The following is a 25,777-nucleotide window of genomic DNA, read 5'->3' on the forward strand; positions in this document are numbered from 1 at the left end:
AACAAGTAAAAGAAATATTTACAAAAAAGAAAAGGAATGATCATACTAATTTTACCTACAACAGTTAAAAAGTAGAAGCAGTCATCAAGAGAAAGACTGAATGAGCAAGCGGTGATATAATGACACAACGTAATACTATTTAGCTGCAATGAGGAAGATGGAAAAAGAAATACTGACATACAATCTAAACCAGGTTCTGGACTCAGACTGCAGGTAATTCAGGAGAGATGAAATCTGAAGACACGATTTTTAGTTCTGTACTTATTTAAAAAGCTTGCATTGTAGACCATACCCTGAAGTTTGTCCATATCCCCACGAATCCTTTTGACACATGGCATGGTGCTTTCTAATCTGTGCCCAATCCATTACAATTTGAATCTCCTTTCCTCATTCTTGCACTGCTCACTCTGCTTTCCTATACTTTCTTTCTCTCTCTCTTTTAAAAAAAGGTTAATTTTATATTTATTGGAAATACAGATTTACAGAAAGGAGAGACAGAAAAATCTGTTCACCAGTTCACTCTCCAAGTGGCCACAATAATTGGAGCTAAGCTGATCTGAAGCCAGGAGCCAGGAGATTCTTCCAGGTCTCCCAAGCGGGTGCAGGGTCCCAAGGCTTTAGGCCATCTTCTACTGCTTTCCCAGGTCACAAGCAGGGAGCTGGATGGGAAGTGGAGTGGCTGGGACACAAACCAGCACCCATATGGGATCCTAGCGCAAGCAAGGCAAGGATTTAGCCACTGAGCCTTGGCGCTGGGGCCCATGCTGACTTTTTGCTCTCTAGAACAGTCTCCTCCGAAATATGCATGTGGCTTTTTTCACCTTTTCTTCAGGTATGAGCACAGGTTACATTCTCAATGATGCTGTTTCATTCATTCTATTTAATGAGAGAGACAGAAAGTTTTTCGATCTGCTGATTCATTCCTCAAATGACTATAACAGCTTGAGCTAAGTCTGGCCAGAGGCAAGAGGCAGGAACTCAACCCAGGTGTCCCATGTATGGCAGAGGGGGAGACAGAGGCCCTACTGTCTGAGCCATCACCTGCTTGTTCCTAGAGTCTGCAGTGTTCTGGTAGCTGCAGCCAGGATTCAAACTAAGGCACTAAATCCAGGAAGTGTGACATGAGATGCAGGGATCCCACCCAGCATCTTAACCTCTAGGCCAAACACTTATCTCATTCACCCTACTTAAAATCTCAGCGAACCTGCTGTGATCTGAGTGTCTGTGTTTCCCCCGCAATTCTTCTGAAATCTTATTAAGAGGAGAGCCTTGAGGGGATGATGAGGTCAGGAATGGGGAGCCTTCCTGAGAGGGATGAGTGCCCCTATGAAATGGGACCAAGGAACTTCATGCTGTGAGGACACAGTGAGAAACAGCCATCTGCGAACTTGGCTACTGGCCTTCACAGGTGCCAAGTTTGCTAATACTTGGCTCTCGGGCTTTATAGCCTCTAGAGCTGTGAGATAGAGACTTGGGCTGTTCAGAAGGTACTTAGACTCTGTGGTATTCTGTGTGTAGTGGACCAAATGGATGAAGACACTGCCTCATTCCCAAGCCCCATCTGTTCATCTCCATGGCATTTCTCACTGTCTGATGCACTGTGTAGTACTTGTTTAATAGTTCATTGTCTGCCTTCCACACTCCAGGAATGTAACTCCCATAAGGATTGGGATAACTATTGTCTTGTTTACCACTGAGTCTGCAGCATTCATACCAATGGTGCCTACCACAACAAATAAAGGCTGTCTGATGCAAAGAATCAGGAAATTGCTGTAGGAATAAATGCCCCCACTTACCTTCAGATTTTCTTTGTGGCCACTTCAGAAAACAAGGATCGACTTCTCGGGTTACAGACTTAGAGATGGTGGGTCCCAGGCAAGGGCTTGGCAGCAAAAAGCCCAACTTGACATGACAGAGCTCCTTGGAGCTCTCCTCTTTCTTGAGAAGCAGAGGTGGCGTGGTCTGCAAGTCTGTCCTGAGATTCACTGCGTTCATTTTACTTGGAAGAGAACCACATGGTGTTCCTGCCAGCTCCGGGTGCCCCAAGGCTCCCTGACTAAAGAAGTGGGGGAGGAGAAGACAGGACTCATTGGTCATATCAGATGGACACTCATTGGTCACGTCTTCCGGCTCTCCAGTTTCCCAACATCACAAAAAAAGTCTGAAGAACTGCAGTGGCTGTGCTCTCAAAGGACAAGCCTTCTCCACGCTGACTCCATCCCAACCTCCTCCTTCCATGCCCAGTACAATCTGCCACCTCAGTTACGAGTCAGCCCTCTTTGGTTTTTCCAGTCCCATTTCCCAGAGCCAAGGAATTGGCAGGGTATCATATTTTATTTCCAAAGCCATTGATTAATCCGGTATTGCTCAAGCTACCTTTGAAGGACCAATTTTTAAATGTTCCAGTCCCTTGTGGACTGACACTTTTGTATGATTTGATAAAAGTAGATTCATATAAAAATGACAGGGAAAAACCCTGCAGAATATAAGCCCCAATTTTTTCATTATTTACCATTGAATATGCAGTGATGTTGTCCAGCACTTTAATAATATTTATTTTATTAGAAAAACAAAGATAGAGAAAGCTCCCTTTTGCTGACTCATTAAATCTCTGGGGCTGGACCAGGCCAAAGTTTCTGGAACTCAACCCAGGTCTTTCACATGAGAAGCAGAGAACTAACTACTTGTGCCATCACTTGCCACCTCAGAGGGTGCCTACCAGGAGGAATTCAGACTTCAGAGAGGAGCTGGGACTTGAACTCACATGTATAGGATGCAAGCATCTCAAGGGGTATCTTTGCTGTCATGCCAAATCCCTACACCTCTCTCCCATATAACCTTTTAGATGCTTCTCTTCATGTTCTGTACTGACGTGTCTCCATGAACTGACAACAGGAGCAGGGACCCACATTTTGGATAACATCGTTAGAATAGGATCAACAAACTATGCCCATGGGCCAAAGCTCTCTTCTGGCTTATTTTTGAAACTTGAGTTGGATCACAGCCAACTGTAATCCAATATTGTTTACAGATTTTCTATGGCTGCCTTTAGGTGATAATTACAGAGTGGCATCATTGCAACAGAGGGCATATGATCAACAATATAAGTGCATATTTCGTATCTTGCCCCTTTCACAAAATATCTATTGTGAGCCTTATTTTAGAGTTCAGATTGAATTACTAAAATTGTAGGTCACCATATCATCCCTTCATGGTTAAAGGCCAATCTAGTGATTCAAAGAATACTCCTTACCTGTTTGCTTTGAAATCTTCTGGGCTCATGTCTTGGGAATGATTGGCATTTCTTGGAAAAGTCACAAGTATCTCAATACCTGTAGAAAAACATAACAGTAACAGGAGAAAGAAAGAAGTGGTAGATCCTAGTGGTGTGCAGAAGTTCCCAAAGACACTAACTGGTGTCCATATGGGAAGCTGGCACATGCAGACGGTGGATTAGCTTGCCATAACACGACACTGGCCCCGGGCCCGGCGGCATGGCCTAGCAGCTAAACTCCTCGCCTTGAACGCACCAGGATCCCATATGGGCGCCGGTTCCAGTCCCAGCAGCTCCACTTCTCCCATCCAGCTCCTTGCTTGTGGCCTGGGAAAGCAGTCGAGGACGCCCAAGGCTTTGAGACCCTGCACCCATGTGGGAGACCCAGAGGAAGTTCCTGGATCCTGGCTTCAGATCGGCATAGCATCGGCCGTTGCACTCACTTGGGGAGTGAATCATTGGGCGGAAGATCTTTCTCTCTGTCTCTCCTCCTCTCTGTATATCTGACTTTCCAATAAATAAATAAATCTTAAAAGAAAAAAGAAAAAACAAAAAACACTACACTGGCCCCAACAAGGCCTCTTTCTATATACAGTGAGTGGTGACATCTGCCTCCCAGAACTGGCGTGATGAGTAAATAGGATAACTGATGTAACCCTAAAGGAACTTGCTTATATTTATAATTTTGCTCATCTCTTGCCAGGCTGCATGTCATCATTTCCTTTACAGCCTGTAAAATATAAAGTTCCAACTCGTAGAATTGATGTTTTCTTAAATTTAGCATGTAAAACAAACTGATGCAAGAAAATGAACATGAGTCAGTCTAAAAGTTGCCTGTAATGTAAGACTCATTCCTTCAGTTTTTCCTGATCATCAAACTTTAGTGAAATATATGCCAAGTCCAGAACTTGGTGCTGAAGGCATAAATGACTAGGAGAAACAAACAAGCCAAGAATGCAGCAAGGTGAGCACTGAGACGGGGGATGCAAGTGGTGCAGTGGGAGCACAGCACATCCTTCTAGGAGAACGTGATGCTTGTCCCAGGACCCATTCTTGTCCTTTGATGTGTCACATTTACTCACTCTGCATGTATCCAAAGCTGCAGTACTGTTTCTCATAGGGTCTGCTGAGTAAATGCCAGGGGAAAATTACATGAAATTGCAAATTACAAAAAGTGTACCATAGAAAAATGGGTTTAAAAATTGTTTGCACCACAATAAATGTATCCTTTGATTCCATTTTTCATGAACTTTTTTGAGGTAGCTCTGTATAGGGGCAGGATAAGGATAGGACATAAATCAGAAAGATCTGGTTTACATTGCCCCCTCTGCCACTTCCTGGGTGCCCTTGGGAAAATTACTTAATAGTTATTGTCATCATCATTAGTTCCATTAATTTCCATTCTTTTTAAAGGACTTAAGCTATCCTGTCAAATACACAGAAACCATCAAAGCAAGAGCATTTTAATTATTCCATTTTTTTTGGTACCTGTGCCACTTAATGAGATCAGTGCATTGAAAAACATTAAGCATTTGTAAGAGGATAGATTGTACTTACAATCTAGCAAATGAGAATAGTATTTACTGACTTTGTCATTCAACAGTATAATTTGAGCTATGAAAATACATCCAGCTTGCCCTTTCTTCATATTTCTCAGGACAATTTGTTGTGCCTTTCTAATACAACAGCAAGGAATGCTCCTTTAAAAATGATGTTTCCTTGGACTGGTTCATTGTTGTCTAACTCCAAAGATTCTGTCACCATTCCTATTAGAGTGAAATGAGAGGGCTGAAATTAAACAGCTGGAAAGAATGGAAGGAATCACTCCCCAAGCCCTTCATTTCATAGACAAAGAACTGAAGGGCAGAAGTATGGATGACATGTTCAAGGTCACTATTCTGCTAGCAAGGAAAATAGACGTCTTTCCAAGCATTTTTTGCAGTCGTACTTGAGTGTAAAAACTCAACCACGGTGTTAGAGAAAAACACAGCCTACAATCTTGATAACTGTCAGTGAAAGCAGGTGTACTGGCACAAAGGCTGGATGCACTTAGGATGAGGTACTTCAGAACATCCAAGGAAAAATGCAGCCAGACAAAAAAATTAGAAACTGGCATTATGGCATTATGGCATAGCAAAGTAAACTACTGCCTGCTATGTTGACATCCCATTTGAGCACTGGGTTTGACTCCCATTTGCTTCACTGCCAACCCAGCTCCCTGCTAATACATTTGGGAAAGCAGAAAATGATAACCTAGTACATGAGACTCTCCAACTGTGTGAGAGACGTGGATGGAGTTTGTGGCTCCTGGCTTTGGTCTAACCCAGTCCTGGCTGTTGTGCCATTTGGGAAAAAAACCAAGGGTTAGAACTCTCTCTGTGTGTCTGTCTCTGTGTGTCTGTCTCTCTGTCTCTCTCTCTCTCTCCAAAACTATCTTTCAAATACATACTTTTTTTAAAAAAGTAAGTTTCTGTTGGTGCAAGAAAGTTCAAAGTCAGGGCCAGCATTGTACTGGGCAAAACCATTGCTTGGTGAGTCAGTTCCAATCCCAGCTACTATTCTGCTTCTAATTCAATTGCCTGCTAATGTACCTGGGAAGGCAGGAGATGATGGCTCAAATCCTTAGGCCCCTGCCATCCATATGGGACCCCAGAGGGAGTTTCTGACTCCTGGCTTTGGCCTGGCTTTTTGGTACAAGAATTAGTGAAGGGAATATTTCTCTCTTTTTCTCTCACCCTCTCCCTTTTTCCTTCTTGTTGTTATGCCTCAAATAAATAAACAAATATGAAAAAAGTTCAAAAGCAAGTATAGATGTTTCCAAATCCCTATTCTTTATGAACATTTTGGGGGAATTCTCACAAACATGGATTTCGGAATTTCTCTGCACCAAAATTAACTTCTTTTAAATTTTCATGAATTTGGGAGGGGGTTGTACTTTACTATGGAAACCAGAAAAATGAGTAGAATACATTCACATGAGCACATATCTAAGAATTCCTAGACTTTTTTTCTTTTTAAAAAGATTTATTTCTTTTAATTGGAAAGGCAGATCTGATTTACAGAGAGGAGAGACAAAAATTTTCCATATGCTGGTTCACTCTCCAAATGGCCACAATGGCTAGAGCTCAGCTAATCTGAAGCCAGGAGCTAAGAGATTCTAGGTCTCTCACATGGGTACAGAGTCCCAAGGCTTTGGATCATCTCTACTGCTTCCCCAAGCCAAAAGCAGGGAGCTAGACAGGAAGTAGAGCAGCTGGGATTAGAACCGGTGCCCATATGTAATCCCTGCGCTTGCAAGATCACACCAGGCCCTAGACTTCTACAATTAGAGAGAATAAATGAACTCAGAATATGTTCAAGCAAATGTCATTTATCAAAAATTTGCGTATTGTTATCTTTTTCTAAAGCAAGGAAGAAAGATACAATAAGTGGGTAGAAGAAATATTTGCCTGTTCAGAAAATATTAAGACCTAATAGCACCCAGTGCAATAGTGCTTGCCTTGCCAGGATCCCATATGGGTTCATGTCCCTGCTGCTCCACTTCCCATCCAGCTTCCTGCTTGTGGCCTGGGAAAGCAGTAGAGAATGACTCAAAGCCTTGGGACCTTGCACCTGTGTAAGAGACCTAGAAGAAGCTACTGGCTTTGGATCAGCTCAGCTCTGGCCATTGCAGTCACTTGCAGAGTGAACTAGTGGATAGAAGATCTTTCTATCACCTTCTCTCCATAAATCTGCCTTTCCAATAAAAATAAATAAATCTTTTTAAAAAATAACTAATACCTGCCACCTCAGTCTTGATTCTATGTGGAAAAAGAAATCACAGAATACACTGACTATGACATCAACTAACAACATACATTTTTGTTACTTTATTCTGTCTGTTGAATAAGGTGCATGACTAAAAAGCTGTGAACCGCATCTCTGAATTTAACCAGTGGGCCAGAAAAGATCGTGTATTGTCACAATCAAAAATAAAACCTTCCCACACTTTATCCTGGCTCGTTCATCACCTAAGGAGGTGTAAATTAACCTCATAAAAAAGTATTATCTGAGAGAGAAATTTAAAAGCAACATTTCCCTGTAGCAAGAAACATATTTTCTTCACCAAAGAGGTGAAAATGACATTCAAAAAAGTCAGCAAGTGATCATTAACTTGTTGTTTGTGTTGAAGCCATTATTTAAGTGGAAACTTTCAATCCGCCCCAGTTGAACTCACTCAATGAAGAAAATTATTTTCTCCAGAAAAATGTTACTTTCTTATCTGTTCTGCTTGTTCTTTTTAAATATATTTTTATTTTGAATTTTGAATTATGTGGTATCTACTTGTTCTTTTTAAAGTAATGTGCTTTAAAAAAAAAGGAATGTGCTTTTCTGACTGGGTTGTGAGCATCAGTATTCAAAATGTTTTGATATCCTGCATGTTTTGATAACTCCCTAAATTGTGACTATCAACACAAGACGTTTTTTGCTTTCAAGGTTTATTTATTTGTTATTAGAAAGGCAGATTTACAGAGAGAAGAAGGAAAGATCTTCTATTGACTGGTTCACTTCCCATATTGCTGCAACAGCTGGAGCTGAGTTGAGCGGATCTAAAGCCACGAGACTCTTCAGGGTCTCCAGGTGCAGGGTCCCAAGGCTTTGGTCAGGGTTCCAAGATTTTGGGCTGTCCTGGATTGCTTTCTCAGGCCACAAGAAGGGAGCTGGATGGGAAGTGGAGCAGCCAGGATACAAACCAGTGCCCATATAGGATCCCAGTTGCTTGGGGGGGGGGGGGAGTAACCAATCATGCCATTACACTGGGCCCTCAATACAGGCTTCTGGAAAAAAAAAAAGAGGAAGAAGAAGGAAGGAAGGAAGGAAGATGGACAAGAGAAACAGGAAAAGAAAGAAAGAGAGAACGAAACAAAGAAAGAAAGAGAAAGAAAACGAACCTTTAGGGGCAGACATACATCATTGTCTATGGATGGAGAGGGAAGGGGGTGATTGGGAGGTGTTCTGTGGTGATAGAAATGCTTTGTATTGGCAGTTGGTTTGTCATATATAGTATTCATTATTTTGAAGTATATCCTTTCTAAATTTAGTTTGATGAACTTTTCTTTTTAAATCCAGAATGATGTTGAATCTCATCAAATGCTTTTTCCACATCTACTGAGATGACTTTATGGTTTTGGTTCTGTTTTTTTTTTTTTTAGTGTGCCATATGACATTTATTTATTTGCAAATGTTGAACCATCCTTATATGCTTGGAATAAACCCTATCTGACTGCACTGCATTATCTTTTTGATTTGCATTGGATTCAGTTTGCTATTGTTTTATCGAGATTTCTGTATCGGTGTTCATAAGGATAATGGCCTGTATTTGCTTATTGTGTTGTGTCTTTGTTGGATTTCAGTGTCACACTGGTGCTGAACTCATAAAAGCTGGGCAGAGTTCCATTCTCTGCAGTGTGTTGCTGGCTTCCCTGCTGGACTGTGGTTGTTTTCCTTACTTGTTGAACTCTTTAATGAGAGGAACCAACAAGCCTTTCATTATGAAGTCAATTAAAAGCATAATCACAAAAGGGAATAAATAGAAATATTCTTTACATAAACAAAAACAAAGCAAAATATCACATAGGAATGGACATTTGGTCTGGTGGATGAGACGTCAAATGGTGGTAGAAACGGATCACAGCTCAAGTGTGAAGTAAATAATCAGGGACACAAAAAGGCTCAAGAGTTAAGAAATGCAAGTCTGATACGCAGAGGGCTGTGCCTTGAACAAAATGTCTCACTACTCAAGAACAAGATAGAGAAATAAAACAAATCAGGACACAGTTGCAGCTGGACCCTTCCAGCTGTAGCAATGAGAAGGTCATCAGTGACTAAATGACACATTTACAAAATCTGGCATGAACTTCCATAGCCCAGTGTGGACAGTCCCTAGACAACTTTCTCTTCCCACTGTGGGAAAGGAAAACTTTCCTTTGCATCAATAAACATTCACCGTTTTGGTCACCCTTCTTTGCTGGTGTTTGTCATTCTTCATGGTCACAGGACAAGAACCCAAATGGCCAGGACTATAATAAGACACCTGCTTCCATATCAGAATACCTGGGTTCCATTCTGGCCTCCAGTTCCTACACTCCAGCTTCCTGCTAATACAAAGCTTGGAAGGCTGTAGGGGTAATTGGGAAGGCCCAGGTAATTTGGTTCCAGCCTCCTATGGCTCTGGTTGAATTGCCAGCTCCTATCATTGGCCTGGTCCAGCCCTATGCTGGCTCACCATCTAGGGAGTAAACCAATAGATGGGATCTCTTCTGGTTTCTATTCCTCTCTGTCTCTCTTTCTGCCCCTTAAACATATATATAAATTTGAAAAAAGAAGAACAATACAAACTATATTTTCCAGCCTCCTGTCTGGCTAAGAGTTCAAAAAGCTTACTGAGACTAATGCATGTCAGGTGTGTGAGATCACACACACACACACACACAAGACTAGGCCCTGGCACCTTTTGGGCTGATGTGGGTGTCAGTAGAGGGAAGCAGGATTTGAGTGCATAGCAGAAGCAGTGGCAGCATGGTTTGGGGTTAGTGGCAGCCAGTTTGTGGTGTAATTATGGCACTTGCTCCAGATGATCTACCCTAACAGCTTCCTGATAAGAACTGAATGTCTATGTGTCTCACCCCCTATTCAAAGACACACACTCCAGGCTTCCAAGGAAGTAGGTCTTTCAGGAAGCAAGCAAGGTTCCTTCTGAGCATAAGAAAGGGGCTCTGATTCCATGGCACTAACGTCCTTGTAAGAAACAATGGAGACGTCATTCTCTGCTTCTCTCTCTCTGCTCATGCACAGAGGAAGGGCTGGTCATACGAGGCAAGCCTATCAAGCATGGAACGAGGCCCCTAGGTAGGATGGCTCCCCAGTCAGAACCTTGCTGGTAAACTTGGCCGCCTCTGGAGCTGTCGGTAAGTGAACTCGCTGAGCTGCCCAGTCTGCATCACTGTGGCCTTTTCAATGATTCATGAACTTTTTTAATAATTGGAAAGGCAGATCAGATATACATGGAGAAGGACAGACAGAGAGAAACATCTTCCATCAGCTGCTGGTTCACTCTCCAAATGGATGCAACAGCTAAAACTATTCAAAGCCAGGAGTCAGGAGCTTCTTGGTCTCCCATGCAGGTTCCCAAGGCTTTGGACTGTCCTTAACTGCTTTCCCAGGCCATAAGCAGGGATCTGGATGGGAAGTGGAGCAACCTGGACATGAACTGGTGCCTATATGTGATCCTAGTACATGCAAGGTGAGGATTGAGCCAGTGAGCCATTGCACTGGGCCCTCATAAACTTTCTGATAGCTTTGTTCTTTTTTTAAAATTATTTATATTCTAAGCTAACTTAGAGAAAGCTCTTTTTCTGGTGGATAATGACCCATGAATTTTTTTTAATGGAAAGGCAGACCAGATTTGCAGAGGGAGGCCAAGACAGAAAGACTTTCCATCTACTGGTTCATTGCCACAAATGGCGACAACAGCTAGAGCTGATCTGATCTGAAGCCAGGACCCAGAACCTTACTCAGGGTGTCCCACATGGGTGAAGTGTCCCAAGGCTTTGGAACATCCTTTGCTGCCTTCCTAGTCTATAAGTAGGAAGCTGAATGGGAAATGGAGCAGCTGGGATACAAGCTAGCACTTGCAGATGGAAGACTAGCCTATTAAGCCGCCAAGCCAGCCAAAAGATTTTTTTTGTACAAAGGGAAAAGATAAGGGATATTTTTGAGAGGTCCAGAAACTCTATTTTATACATTACATCTTCAAAACCCATAATACAGCAAATGCATGTAGCAGGAACATGGAAGATCTCCATGAAAGAATGTTAAGATTTATAGGAGCGGTATAAACATTACAGATTATATATATATATATATATATATATATATATATATATATATATATAACATATATATACATCTTATTTAACCACTGATGTTCCCTTTTCAATGAAACATACAATAGACAAATATTGATTACATATGTGTATTGACACAGAACGAAAATTCATCCAGTGTGCGCAAAAGGCCTCCATAAAGTGTGACTTTAAACAAGAATATAGGGCCCGGCGCGGTGGCGCAAGTGGTTAAGGTCCTTGCCTTGCATGCCCAGGATCCCATATGGGCGCCGGTTCTAATCCCGGCAGCCCTGCTTCCCATCCAGCTCCCTGCCTGTGGCCTGAGAAAGCAGTCAAAGATGGCCCAAAGCTTTGGGACCCTGCACCCATGTGGGAGACCCAGAAGAGGCTCCTGGCTTCGGATCGGCATAGCATTGACCGTTGCGCTCACTTGGGGAGTGAATCATCGGATGGAAGATCTTCCTCTCTGTCTTTCCTCCCTGTATATCTGCCTTTCCAATAAAAAAAAATAATAAAAATAAATCTTTAAAAAAAAACACGAATATGTCCCACTGCCCTGTGAATAGGAATCTATAAAAACTCAAGCTGAACAGTCAGTATACCATTTATTGAAACTTTAAGATAAGTACTGCTTTACTGAAATATTCTCCAAATTGAAAACTTGAAACCTGAAGAATTACTAACTTTGGGTATGTTAAAAATAACATGTAAACAGGATTTAAACACCTGAGACCAAAGAAGGCATTTAAGATGACTGTAACACACTATACTCTGGGCAAATTTCTGTTTAATTTTGTGACAGAAAAGAACAAATCAACTCCACTAAAGACACCATCAATTTTGAAAACAAGGAGTATCAGAAAGATCACTTTCTTTCCTATTTGTAACACAAGGCATTAAAGCTTGTACCTGCAAGAGCTTAGTAGAGAGACCGTTCAGGTGATAGAGTTCCCATACTGAACCCAACAGTAAATCAACTTGAAAAGAAGAGCATACAAATGACAAGACATCTACAAGTCAAACAGAATAAATGAAACATCCAGCACCCTGGAAGATGCCTGGGACACCATCAAGCTTCTGAGAACACAGCCTTGATAATTACGAAAGGCAGATAGACTACAAGGATGGGTCATCAGGGGGCTATGATGATTTGTTTTAATCACAGACTTCATGGAACGCGTCATCTTAACTCTCACTTGGTCATTCTCTGCCCTTAATCTAGGGGGAAAAACTTCTCAGTGAGTTTGAGGAAGGTAGAAGTTGTCAGCCTGGGTACAAGGGACCAGCGGATGGCAGCAGGAGGGAAGAAATGACAGCCATTGAGGAGGTCCAAGGCATGAGAAGAAGCATCCTCTACAAGAGCAGCTTCCCTGGAGGGTGAGAAGAGGCCAGAGAACTGCCCAGGAGAAACCGTTGCCATTTGGATCAGCATTTCACTCAAGCAAGTTATGGAATATAGACAGAGATGACAAGCAGATGGAATATCCTTGGCTACTGCTTTCCAAAGCAATAATCTGTAACTATGTCTGCAGCAGCTAAGCAAAAGGGCACTTATGGGTATCACTGGGGAACATACGAAGAGATTTCAGAAGGTTTGTGGAAAACAGAATAAAAGATCAATTTATGTGGGTGCAAGAAAATGTTGAAATCCGTACATCGTACTCATTTCTCGTGAGCTTTCTGAAGACCTCTTGTATGCATGACTTTCAAACACCTTTTGCACTCAAATAAACCATGAGGGTTTGTTGTGTCGATTCGAGAGACAGGTAGAGCTCCCATCCACTGGTTCATACCTTAAACACCTGCACCGTCCAGGGCTGGGCTGGGATGAAGCTGGGCACTAGAAACTCAATCCAGGTCTCCATGTGGGTGACAGGGACACAGCTCCTCAGTTTAGCATCTGCTGCACCCATGATTACAGGAAGCTAGACATCAGAAGCTGGTGGTGGGCATCCTCACCCAGGGATGTAGGTATCTTAAAGGGCACCTTAAATGCTAGGCTAAACATCTGCCTCAAAGTTACCTCCTAATGCCATTCCCACCCCCAGCCCCCACAAATGCTGTGAAATATCCTTGTATTTGAAACGAGTGCTGTGGAAAATTGCAGATGTCCGGCCTCATAGAATGAAAGACTGAGATGTGGGACACTGATGCTTTATCTTCCCCTGAAGTGGAACAACAGCTCAAGGGCAACAGCTGTTGGAGAAATGTGGGATTCTGGAGGGCACAAAGCTTTGGAGCTGATAGAAGACTGACCCAAATGCAATAGTGAAAGGATGATATGAAGCCGAGGGATAGGGACAGACAGGTTTGGGGAGAGGGGAGGCAGGAGAGGGCTAGGCTAAGGGAACACAGCACACAGCTGCTGGAATGGCAGGATGTAGGTTGTCTAGACTGGCTTATTCAGATTTACACATAGCCGTGGTCTCAATAGCCCTTTGTGTCTCATTGTGTTTTCAAGGTTCAGAATTAAGTATTTCTGAAATTAGGAGGGAAACTCAAATTTTTAATGTTCTCTGTGAATACACATCAAGGACAAAAGCCAGATACCTTCAGTCCTGGGTTGTCTGCTATGTACAGCGCCACGGCGGTCTCCTTCTTCTCTAACTGATATGGGATGACTGCAGTTTTCATCTAGGTCAGACCCCTGCAAAAGCATAAGAGAAAAACTCAGTTCTTCACTGTTCTAGTGGGTTGGCAGAGTGACTGTTGATTTTTCAGAGCTGAAGTTGCACACTGTGGATTTCTTTTAAATAGGATAAGTATTTAGAACTAAAACAATGGGAAAATATCTGCCCCCTGGAGCATCAGGCTCAAACAGCCATGGATGTGATTAATTGCATAATCAAAAATGAAGATCAAAGCTGAAATCACACAAACACAGAGAAAGTCAATATTTCATACTTCATCATTTCAGCATCCAGGCTGCTAAGCTGCCACAAATTCCATCAGAGTGGGAAACTGGAAAAAATCCTTTGGCCATAGTCACAGTGAACGCTATCGCTTCCTCACCTCCTCCCCCCCCCCCGGGGAATCCTTTGCCTACAGTGTGGATGGAAAGCAGTGCCCTTGTGGGAGCTGCAGATAGAGTCCCACACAGAAGGCAGGCAGCAAAGCCAATTAGAGCATTCCCTAGCATAGTTTGCTGTTCTAATCACAGCACGCAACATCTCAAACTGCCTTTTTACCATCTTGAAAATATCCCCTCTGATGGCAAATAAGGCTGAACGCCAACTCGATTTCTAAAAACTTTTCCAAACTCCCTAAAGAAGAAAAAAAGCTTTCTTAGTGGACTTCTTCATTGTTCAAAGTTCCCTTTGCTAGAAGTGGTTGCTGGTGGTTTTGTACACTTACATTTTTGGAATGGAAGCACATGCAAGTGCTCATAAAGCATCCCACCACTACCCAGCAGGTACAACTGGCTTGTTGGCTTTCAGAAGCTGGGGGACACACCTCTTTGAGGGGCTGTGAAATAAAAAGGCTTTACCCTGAGTTTAGATGCCCATTTTCTGACAATTTAGACAAGTGGCCAGTCACAAAATGTCTGATTTTTTGTTCATTTATTCTTAAATTTAAAGGAGATTTGAGGACAGATCTACATTATCATAGGTTGGTTCGAATTAGCATTGGAAATAATAAAATTAAAACTTTCCATGAGGGCCCTGTGTGGTAGCCTAGTGGCTAAAGTCTATGCCTTGCATGTGCCAGAATCCCATACCATATGGCTGCCAGTTCTAATCCCAGCAGCCTTGCTTCCCATCCAGCTCCCTGGTTGGAGCCTGGGAAAGCAGTGAGGGCAGCCTTGGGACTCTGTATCCGCATGGGAGTCCTGCAAGAGGCTCCTGGCTCACAGCTTTGGATCATTTCAGCTCCAGCCATTGCAGCCGCTTGGGGAGTGAATCATCAGACAGAAGATCTTCCTCTGTTCTCCTCTTTGTATATCTGACTTTTCAATAGAAAAATAAATCTTTAAAAATCTTTCCATGAATATTGCTGTTAGAATATTTTAGATATTTAACCAGTAACTTAGTTGCCATGTATTACTTTCATGTGGCAACCCACACTTTTTTTTTGAAAAAAAAGAGATTAGTTCATTCGAAAGGCAGTGACAGATGGGCTGAGACTGAGGGAGATGCAGTGTTATCTTCCTTCCTCTGCTTCACTCCCCCAAATGCTCACAACAGCCCAGGCTGGACCAGGCCAACGCCAGGAGCTGAGAACTCTGTTTCAGGTTGGCCACACAGGTGGCAAGAACCCAAACACCTGGGCCGGCATCTGTCACTTCCCAACTGCATTAGCAGGAAGTCGAATCAAAAGCAGAGATGCGATCTCAGATACTCTGGGATAGGGATAGCTCAATCCACTGAATCTAACCCTCCCCATACATTGAAAAATAAAAATAGAATTCTATTCACTTATTTCAGGGGCAGATAAAGTTTTCATCTACTGGTTCATTTCCCAAATACTCCCAAACACCGGGGCTGATATGGAGTCAAAGCCAGGAGTTCAATCCTGGTCTCCCATGTGAGTCACTTGAGCGATCACTACAGCCTCCCGTGTGAAAGTGGAAAGAGTCAGGAACTTCAGGATGGTACACGGGTGTCTTAATTGGCATTTTGCTTGTGAGACCAAATGCTCATTTCTATATATATTTTTTAAAGATTTATTTTATTTTTATTGGAAAGGCGGATATACAGAGAGGAGAGAAAGAGAGGAAGATCTTCCATCTGTTAATTCACTCCCCAAGTGAACACAACGGTCGATGCGATACCGGTCCGAAGCCAGGAGCCTCTTCTGAGTCTCCCATGCAGGTGCAGGGTCCCAAAGCTTTGGGCCGTTCTCTGCTGCTTTCCCGGGCCACAGGCAGGGAGCTGGAAGGGAAACGGGGCTGCCGGGATTAGAACCGGCGCCCATATGGGATCCTGGGCGTGCAAGGCGAGGACTTTAAACATTGCCACGGCACCGGACCCCATTTCTATATTTTTAAAAGTGGTTTAGCCTACCTACAGAGATTCGGTATCACATCTCAGACCATCCTGGCTGGCAACAAAATGTAGGTTCACCCTGTCCCTAGGCCATTGTCAATTTCATTGTATTTTAAACACTGCCAGCATCTGAGTAACTCCCTCTCTCTCCTATCCAATTTCAGAGAAAAGGATTTTATCTTTCCATGCAAAAAAAAAAGAGAGCATTTTTTAGAAAATAAGAGAAGAAAGTCAGCTGTACTCCAAACTAGAAAACAAACACTGTTAACATAGAAATCATATTTCTTTTGTTTTTCCCTAATATAGCTACAACATGTAATTTTTACTGTGGATTTTTCACTTGAGAAGCATAAATTCATGAGCAATTTACTAAGCAAATATCATTTGAATGAAACTTAAAATGAAATTTATTTCCTTCAATAAATATCTACCAGAGTCATTACAAATAAATGTTTTGTAAATATATTTTCTCACTTTGTGAGCTGTTTTTTTGTTTTATTTCTTTTCATCTACTTGACAGAGAAAGAAAGCATGCTTTTATCCACCAACTCAATCTCTACATGTTTGCAACAACCAGGGCTGGGCCAGGTCGATGTCAGCAGCCACCTGGTATATGATCTGGGTCTCTCATAGGGATGGCAGGGGTCCAAGCATTTGAACTATTATCTGCTCAAGTATCCATTAATAAGAAGCTGAGTTAATACCTAAATCAAGATTCATATTCTCTCTCTCCCCCTCTTTTTAGCATTCAAAGACTTTATTTTTGGTCACTACTCCTACCCTTGATTCAAACATAGCAGTACAAAATGAATAGAAGCAAACAAACAAAAAAATCAAGCTGAACCTCTCCCACTCCCTATTCATCAATCACTCCCAAGTCAAGGCCTGATTGATGTTTCTTTTCACCTCCTGTTACTCCCTCTGTCCAGGGTTCTGACCTCTGAAAGCCTGCAGAAACAGGGGGAGAGGGAGGTGGACCTTGGAGAATCCCTGTGTGTGGCAGCTTAGTCCTCTAAGAGTAAGTGAGCAAGGGGATACTACCCTAGGCTGCCATTTGTTGGTTCACTCTCCCAGTGAACACAACAGCAAGGGCTGGGTCAGGCCTAAGGCAGGAACCTGGAATTCCATCTAGGTCTCCAAAATGGGGGAAGGAGCCCAAGTACTTTGTTCTCCACTGCTTTCCTCAGTATATTAACAGAGAGTTCAGTTGGAAGCAGAGCAGACAGGATTCAGATCAGCACACTGTAATAGGATGGTTGCATTGCAAGTAATAATTTAGCCTACTATGCAACAGGGTTGGCCCGTAAGTTAACTCTTACGAACACTCAAAAGGTAGAAATAATTATATCTCTAAGTTTCTCTCTGTGAGAAGTCACTGTACCACTTGTAAGGTACCTTGGGTATTGTGCTACAGTTCAGTTTTCTATGGGTAATGACGCTTGTTACTAGTACTGTTTGCTGTGTTGGACAGGACTTTTTGTGGAATTATTCATCAGGGCAGAACAATGACAAGGGCCACAGGAGATGCCCTTTTTATGGACTCCTATGATGGGATGGATATGATCAGATTAATGATCTCCTTTTCAATATTAATATGCATGAAGACCAACTACATTTAACTACTTACTATGGATTCAGCTGCAAAAATTTGTGAAATTAGACACATACAGTTTTGTGCCAAATGTTTGTGTTCCTCTAAAATGTATCTGTTAAAATCCTATCGTGGCTGAAAGTGAAGCCTTTCAGAGGAAATGAGGCCATGAGGGTAGCGTCCTCATGATGGTATCTATACCTTTATAGAAAAGACCTCTTAGATTTAGCCAGGTCTCTCTCTATCCTGTGAGAATACAAGAGCAGATTGGCATTTTTCAGTCTGGAAACAGCCTTCACCAGAACCCAACCAGGCTGGCACCTTGACACAAGCACTCATCCTCCAGAACAGTGAGAAAAAAAACTTTTGGTGTTTATAACCTTCTCAATTTATGGTAGATTTTTAATAGTAATCCCAAATGACTAACATATACACACACATATGCCAATACTAAGTGTGAGTTTCAGCACAGACCAGCTGATTACTGTTCTGAGAAGAAACTCAGAAGACTATCTTTCTAATTGTGCTTTAGTAATTTAGTTTTTATGAACACATTGAAATATAATCATAACATACGATTATTACAAAAAAAATTCAAGCAACACAGGTGGGGCAATCAGTGTTGGGGAAGTATCCATCCTTTGTTAGCTTCTTCAAAAGGAGCTTCTTACCTCACTGTCACTGATACTTTGCAAGATTATGTTTTGGGTTTCGGTGACTGTCATTACATCCATTGGAGAAGAGTTCGCATCGTGACAGATGTCAAGCAATGACTCAGCATGTTTTTCTGTCAGAGAACATAATGATATGTATTGAAAAGATTCACCTCCAGCAATTGCACATGCAGATCTTGTTCTAGAGTCCATAATCAGCTCCATTTGTCACAGAGTTTCCTGAAATGATTGAAGGATCAACTAATGTTGATTCTCCATGTAATAATTTTTATGGGAAGAGGTATGAGAATAAAACAGGTCCATGGAATGTATGATTTACAGTTTCTAAAAATCAGCAACGTTTGGGCATGGCATAGTAGTCTAGTGGCTGAAGTCTTCTCCTTGGCATGCACTGGGACACTATATGCGCGATGGTTCTAATCTCGGCAGCTCTGCTTCCCATCCAGCTCCCTGCCTGTGACCTGGGGAAGCAGTTGAGAACAGCCCAAGGTCTCATGACCTTGCACCTGCATGGGAGACTGAGAAGAAGCTCCTGGCTCCTGGCTTCAGATTGCCACAGCTCCAGCCATTGCAGCCACTTGGGGAGTGAATTAACAGATGGAAGATCTTCCTCTCTGTATATCTGACTTTCCAATAAAAATAAATAAATCTTTTTTAAAAATCTTTTTAAAATTGCAATTGCCATTATTCAGAGAGAAAAATAACAGATATTTAATATTTTGAGCAAGTAGTATATATTTTTTTAAGATTTATTTTTATTATTATTTTTTTTTATTGCAAAGGCGGATATACAGAGAGGAGAGACAGAGAGGAAGATCCTCCATCTGATGATTCACTCCCCAAGTGAGCACAACAGCCAATACTATGCCGATCCGAAGGCAGGATCCAGGAACTTCCTCTGGGTCTCCCACATGGGTGCAGGGTCCCAAAGCTTTGGGCTGTCCTCGACCACCCTCCTGGGCCATAAGCAGGGATCTGGAAGGGAAGTGGGGCCGCAGGGATAGAACCGGCGCCCATATGGGATCCTGGGGCGTGCAAGGCGAGGACCTTAACCACTTGCGCCACCGCGCCGGGCCTGCAAGTGGTATATTTTTAAGAGTTAGAGTGAAATCACTCAACATCCAAGCACCTATCAAACCTTAAGAGTTAAAAGCAATCAAGAATCACATTTTAATTTTATATGGATTCAGTCATCTCAGCCTTAATGTCCTCATGGAAGCACCACTGTGGGCACTGGGACGTAAAGAAGACATTTTGAGCATTGAAATGGTTAACAGCTGCCTCAGGGAGGTCCACACACACAGCAAGGACACGTTTCAGCCTTCAGTTTCATAACGATGTCCCTCATGATGGAAAACAAAAAAAGTTTCTTGGTTTCTCCCACCTAATGGTGGAAATGCCTGCCTGCCGTGGCCAGGTAGTGGCTCAGTCAGTGCAGAAGTTTCATTCTTCGAGTCTCCACTTGCAGTCATTTTATGGGAAGTCAGGATGATCACAACACAATAAGGCTAGCCACTTAAGCCACAGTAGTTCGGGCCACTGAGTAATTTTTAAAAATTAGAGCATACAGCTTTTGTCTTTAGTGAATGCAAGAAGAGATACTGAGTTAAATAAGGGTCAACTCACCACTTCAAGCATTTGGGGTGAACAGGTGTGTTTTAGACAAAACTGCTAAGTGAGTTCCCCTACAGGGAGCTGGAAATCACATTTGTGGCACAGTTGCCAGGAGAGCTCTTCCACACCTTGCACTTGAAACCACATCCAATCTACAGGGTCCTCAACACAGAGCAGTGTGATTCCCAATTAGTCCCCAGGAGACATTGCTGTCTTACGTATTCCTCTCCGGCTATCCTGCCCACTTCAAATAAGGATGGGCTCTTTATAACAAAAACTGAGCTTCCCCATGTCTTTTCTACTCATCTGTAGCTGAAAATCTATGCTTGGACTCTCCATTTCTTCATTGTATTTTCCTTTTTTCACTCCTTGCAATCTCCTGCCTCTATTCTGCCTTGAAATTTCTCACTTCCTTATCATATCTGAGATGTGAGCTTTTTCCAGTTTGGCCTGTTTCTCTCTCTCTCTCTCTCTCTCCCTCTCTCTCTCTCTCTCTCCTTCTCCCTCTCCCTCCCCCAGCACCTTTCCATCCCACTTTCTCCTAAATCTCAAGGTGCTCATCACTCTCTAAGAGTGGCTACACCTCCCCGGTGTAACTGGCCATTTTCTCACCATCATCCATCCTTCAACCATCTCACGCACTTTCCAATCCTCATACACTCCTTTACCCAGAGAACCCCAAGCGAACCCTTCAGTCCTTCCTTTTCCACACCCCCAGTCCTATAGAAAGCTGCTGCCTGAAATTCTCAAGCTTTCCTCAAAGTCAGTGTTTTTAAATTCATCACCTTCCCATCCCATGCCCTCACTGAGGCAGAATATTAGGCTATGTTGTTGGTTGTGTTTCTATCGCTTCAGTTTTGAGGCCTGAATCTTCACTTTATTTATTTATTTTTATTTTTTTAAATATAGGTTTATTCATTTTTATTGGAAAGCCGGATATACAGAAAGGAAGAGAGACGGAGAGGAAGATCTTCCCTCTGCTGATCCATGCCCCCCAAGTAGCTACAATGGCTGGAGCTTAGCTGATCTGAAGCCAGGAGCCTCTTTGGGTCTCCCATGTGGGTGCAGGGTCCCAATGCTCTGGGCCATCCTCGACTGCTTTCCCAGGCCACAAGCAGGAAGCTGGATGGGAAGTGGGGCCAACAGGATTAAAACCGGTGCCTATATGGTATCTCGGGGCAAAGTGAGGACTTTAGCCACTAGGCTACCATGCTGGGCCCAATTTACTTATTTTTAAAAGATTTGTTTGTTTGCTTATTTCAAAGTCAGAGTGACACAGAGAGGGAAAAATATGCATAGCAAGCAACATCTTCCATCTACTGGCTTGTTCAACAAAGGCTGGCAACAGCCAGGACAGTTCAAGGAGAAATGCATCTGGGTCTCCCACAGGGGTGTTGGGACTCCAGGCACTTGGATCATCATCTGCTGCTTTCCAGGGACATTAACTGGGAGCTGGATCACAAGCACAGGAGCTGGGACTCAGTCCCAGATTCTCGGATATGGGTTGTAGACATCCCGAGTGGCTATGCTATGACAGAACGCCCAGCCCTGGGCCTGTTTAATGCATCTCTCTCAGCTTTTGCTTCTGTGTCTTCTCCATCAACTTTACATCTCTAAGTTCTGTGAATTGTTCTTATGCAGTAGATTCACCAAACCCAATACTTATTGTTGCAGCACCACATTCCATCCAAAGACTCTTTTTTGTGGACCTTAATTCTCCATATATGGGCATTTCTATGACTTCTTAACTGAAATCTCTGCCTTTTCCCTGAAATGCATCTAACACAGTAAGAATAAGTGAATTTTTCCTAGTACATGGCTTTCACCATTCTCAGGGTTAAAATTCCTTAGTGACTGAGCCTAGTGCGATGGCCTACTGTTTAAATCCTTGCTTTGCATGCTTAGGATCTCATATGGGCACAGGTTCATGTTCCAGCTGCTCCACTTTCCATCCAGCTCCCTGCTTGTGACCTGGGAAAGCAGAAGAGAATAGCCCAGAAACTTAGGAGACATGTGGGAGACCTGGAGTAAGTTCCTGGCTCCTCACTTCGGATCGGCTCAGCTCCAACCTTTGTGGCCACTTGGGGAGTGAACCAGCAAACAGAAGATCTTTCTCTCCATCTCTCCTTCTCTCTGTAAATCTGATCTGCTTTTCCAATAAAAACACGATTTTTAACAAAATAAATGAATTCCTCGGTGATTCTATTTTATTTTGGGAAATACGTCCTTCGGCCTAACACGTAAGTCTGTCCTAAGTTTCTTTAGGAGTCTAATGATGTGGACATTTGGTCCCAGGTTTCCGGGGGCTTCTGGGATAAGCCAAGCTCACTCACAGCATAGTGACTCTGTACCACAAAATCAAATCCCTTCCTCTTTGCGAAGATCAGAGACTTACCTGTTCCAGGAAATCTTCTCTGGCATAAGCTTGTCTGCTGCCCGAGAAGCTTCACGTGAAAGCCATTCAGTCAAGTCAGGCAGCTCTCCCAAGTCACTGGCTGCTCCGTGGCACACAGTTCAGGACACCCTGCCCCGTGACAGTGTCTCTGCCTCCTCTGAGATCCTTCCTCTACATCTGTATCAAACCTTGCCATATCTCACCAGAGTGTAAGAACCACTAAACTTTCCTGCTCCCCTTGCCAGCTCATAGCCAGCACTCTCCAACTCTGACTTAAGTGACACACCCTGACCATTCTTCACACTTTTCTAAGTCTGGGGCGTGCAGTCTCCTGACAGCTCCATGGGATCATCAGTGAGTAGTAACAGTGTGGGCTGGATTTCTTTAAGTCAACCCATCAGACCACTGTGGGAAAAAAGATTTCTAATAGAGCTTTTTCTTGTTTTTCAGCAAAAGAGTTGTGCACATGGAATTGAAATATTTACCTGGTTTTGGCATAGAATTCATTAGGATGTCCAATAACTGCTGTTTCCTCCAACTCTGTATCTGTGCCACATAATGTATTGCTGACTTTCCGCTGAAATCACAGAGTTTAGGATCTCTAAGAAGAATAAAATCAACATCAACAATTGGTTTAGCAAGACTTGTTTAAAAAAAGAAAAATTAATATGAGAGGTAAAAACATTGATATTCAACAGAATAATTTATGACATTTACAGATAGGGATTTAAGAGTGTAACTTTTAAAAGTGTTATATACAAAGGGTAACTTTCTTAAAACTTTTAAGTAAGATGTATGTTCTATACCTTATTCCCTCCCCTTCCCCATTCTAACAACAGATTTGCGGAAGACAATCAACTTTGGAGAAAATTTTCCATAATTCTTTAAGGGTCCATAAATCAAGTAAAGAAAAATATCTTAATAAACTGTTTTCTTATCATCCAAAATCACTCATTTTTCCCCAGAAACTTGACTAAATATTAACTTTTATTTTGTTTTCCCAATACTAACTGCTAGCTTTTTTTTTTTTTTAAGATTTGTCTATTTTTATTGAAAAGGCAGATACACAGAGAGGAGATACAGAAAGATCTGCCATTTGATGGTTCACTTCCCAAGTGTTCACAATGGCTGAAGTTAGTTAAGCCGATCCCAAGCCAGAAGCCAGGAGTCAGGAGCCTCTTTCTGGCCTCCCACATGCTTCTGGCCATCTGTTATTCCTTCCCAGACCACAAGCAGGGAACCAGAAGGAATATGGGGTAACTGGGACATGAACTGGCACCATACAGGATCCTGGCACATGCAAACAAAGATCTGGCCACTAGGGCATCATGCCAGGCCCACTGATAGCTTTTTTAGCATTTAAAATGGTAGATAGTATTCAATCTCTCTTAAAATCAAACTGATAATGGGAGTGAGCATTGATCCTGGTGGTTATAATACCCACATCCAACACTGGAGAACCTAGGTTTGATTCCCAAGTTTGGCGACAGGCTCTAGCTTCCTGCCAGTGCAGACCTTGGGAAACATTGGTGGTGGCTCAAGTAACTGGGTTTCTGCTGCCCACATGGTGGATCCAACTGAGACCGGACCTTTGGCTCTGCATAAGCCCCAGCCAAAACAGACATTTGGGAGCATGAACCACAGCTTAGAATTCTTTCTGTTGTGTTGAATTTTAGCATTAGCTATTAGTTTACAGAAATTTAAAGGATAAATGATGATAGGGCCAGGGCAGTGGCATAATAAGCTAATTTGATGCCTTGTGGCACCAGCATCCTATATGAGCACTGATTCGAGTGCTGGCTGCTCCACTTCTTATCCAGCTCCCTGCTAAAGAGCCTGGGAAAGCAGCAGAGGATGCCCGAGGCCTTGGGCTCTTAAACCCACATAGGAGACCTAGAAGACGCTCTGGGCTCCCAGCTTCAGACTGGTCCAGCTCTGGACACTGTAGCAATTTGGGTATCTTTCTCTCCATCCCCCATACTTCCTCCTTTCCTCTTACCCCCTCTCTCTGCAACTCTTTCAAGTAAAACAAAAATCCTCTTAAATAAATAAAGGAGACATGATGAGAAATTATTAATAGATTATAGTTAGGGAACAAAGCTAAAACTCATCCTACTTGTTGTGCTTTGGCACAAGAAGCAAGTTGATCACAATCTCTCAACCTAAAACTTTTGAATTTGTTTCATGAATCTTCATTGATATTCTCCTGAGACCTCTTCATAAAAGGTCATAATTCAAAATGATAGTGTAGGCTGCCACAAGCCTGATATGTGGCCTTAAGCAGCACACTTAAATTTTGGGGTCTTGCCTGGCTTATCTGCCTGGATTAGTGTTTCTCCATACAACATATTTTTTAAGATTTATTTATTTTTATTGCAAAGTCAGATATATAGAGAGGAGGAGAGACAATGAGAAAGATCTTCTGTCCAATGATTTACTCCCAATGATTCAAGTGACTGCAACAGCCAGTGTTGCGCCCACCCAAAGCCAGGAGCCAGGAGCTCTTCCAGGTCTCCCACACGGGTGCAGTGTCCCTAGACTTTTGGGCCGTCCTTGACTGCTTTCCCAGTCCACAAGCAGCTTTATGGGAAGCGGAGCTGACGGGACTAGAACCCATGTCCATATGGGATCCCGGCGCATGTAGCCTCTAGGCCACCACGCCAGGCCCCATTCACCATTTTGGTCTCCCATATTGAGCACTCTATCCAGACCATGTCTGCGGTAGTGCCCAGTAGTCCCCAGTTTTAACATTGCCTCTGCTGTTTCCTAACACTAAAGCCGCTGGTAGCTGTTAAAATTCCACCTTCATTCCATTATACTCACATCCTTTCATAAAAGCTCATGTTCTTTACTATGTGTTTTTTTCCTTGAAGCTCTTTTTCTTTTTTTTTTTTTTTACAATAAAATTATATGAAATACTGAGAAACAGCTTGAACCATTGTTCTTATTTGTTACCTAGATATCCAGATAAAACTTTAGGAAACTGTAATTCTAACAGAAGAGACTGTTTATTAATCAGTCAAAAGACTGACAATGCTTTTCAAGATAATTAGTAATGCCCTGAGGGTAAGCTGTTGCATACTTGAGCATTATTTGGCGTTCCTAGTAACTACTGAAACAATAATTACCGAAACAAAGAACTTGGTACCGAGAATACTAGAGAGCAAATTGTGACTTCTGTACAACACTTTGCAGTTGCAAATTCCCTTTTATGATGATGCAAGTGTGCATTTAGCTTCCAAAACCTCATGGACAATGAATCACAAAACTGAAAAAATAGTGTCCAGAAGCTTGGGGAAGCCTCTCACAAAACAGAAAAACAATCTATGCATCTAGTTGATGTGCGACTTCTGTAAAT

At 42.5% G+C, this 25,777-nt stretch overlaps 1 protein-coding gene across 1 annotated transcript in view; it reads right to left on the reverse strand.

Annotated features, from left to right (window-relative positions):
* Nucleotides 1-25,777, reverse strand: part of MAP3K19 (mitogen-activated protein kinase kinase kinase 19) — a 55,363-nt gene that overhangs the window by 21,770 nt on the left and 7,816 nt on the right. Inside the window, exons 4-8 of the mRNA XM_040972010.1 lie at nt 22,905-23,020; nt 18,408-18,523; nt 13,711-13,807; nt 3,254-3,332; nt 1,797-2,056 (exon numbers count right to left, since the gene is read on the reverse strand). Coding sequence (XP_040827944.1) covers nt 1,797-2,056; nt 3,254-3,332; nt 13,711-13,807; nt 18,408-18,523; nt 22,905-23,020 — 668 coding nt within the window. The remainder of the gene's footprint in view (nt 1-1,796; nt 2,057-3,253; nt 3,333-13,710; nt 13,808-18,407; nt 18,524-22,904; nt 23,021-25,777) is intronic.

Source organism: Ochotona curzoniae, unplaced genomic scaffold, assembly GCF_017591425.1.
Source record: "Ochotona curzoniae isolate NIBS_2020 unplaced genomic scaffold, NIBS_Ocur_1.0 contig_2210, whole genome shotgun sequence".
NCBI classification, from domain to species: Eukaryota; Metazoa; Chordata; class Mammalia; order Lagomorpha; family Ochotonidae; genus Ochotona; species Ochotona curzoniae.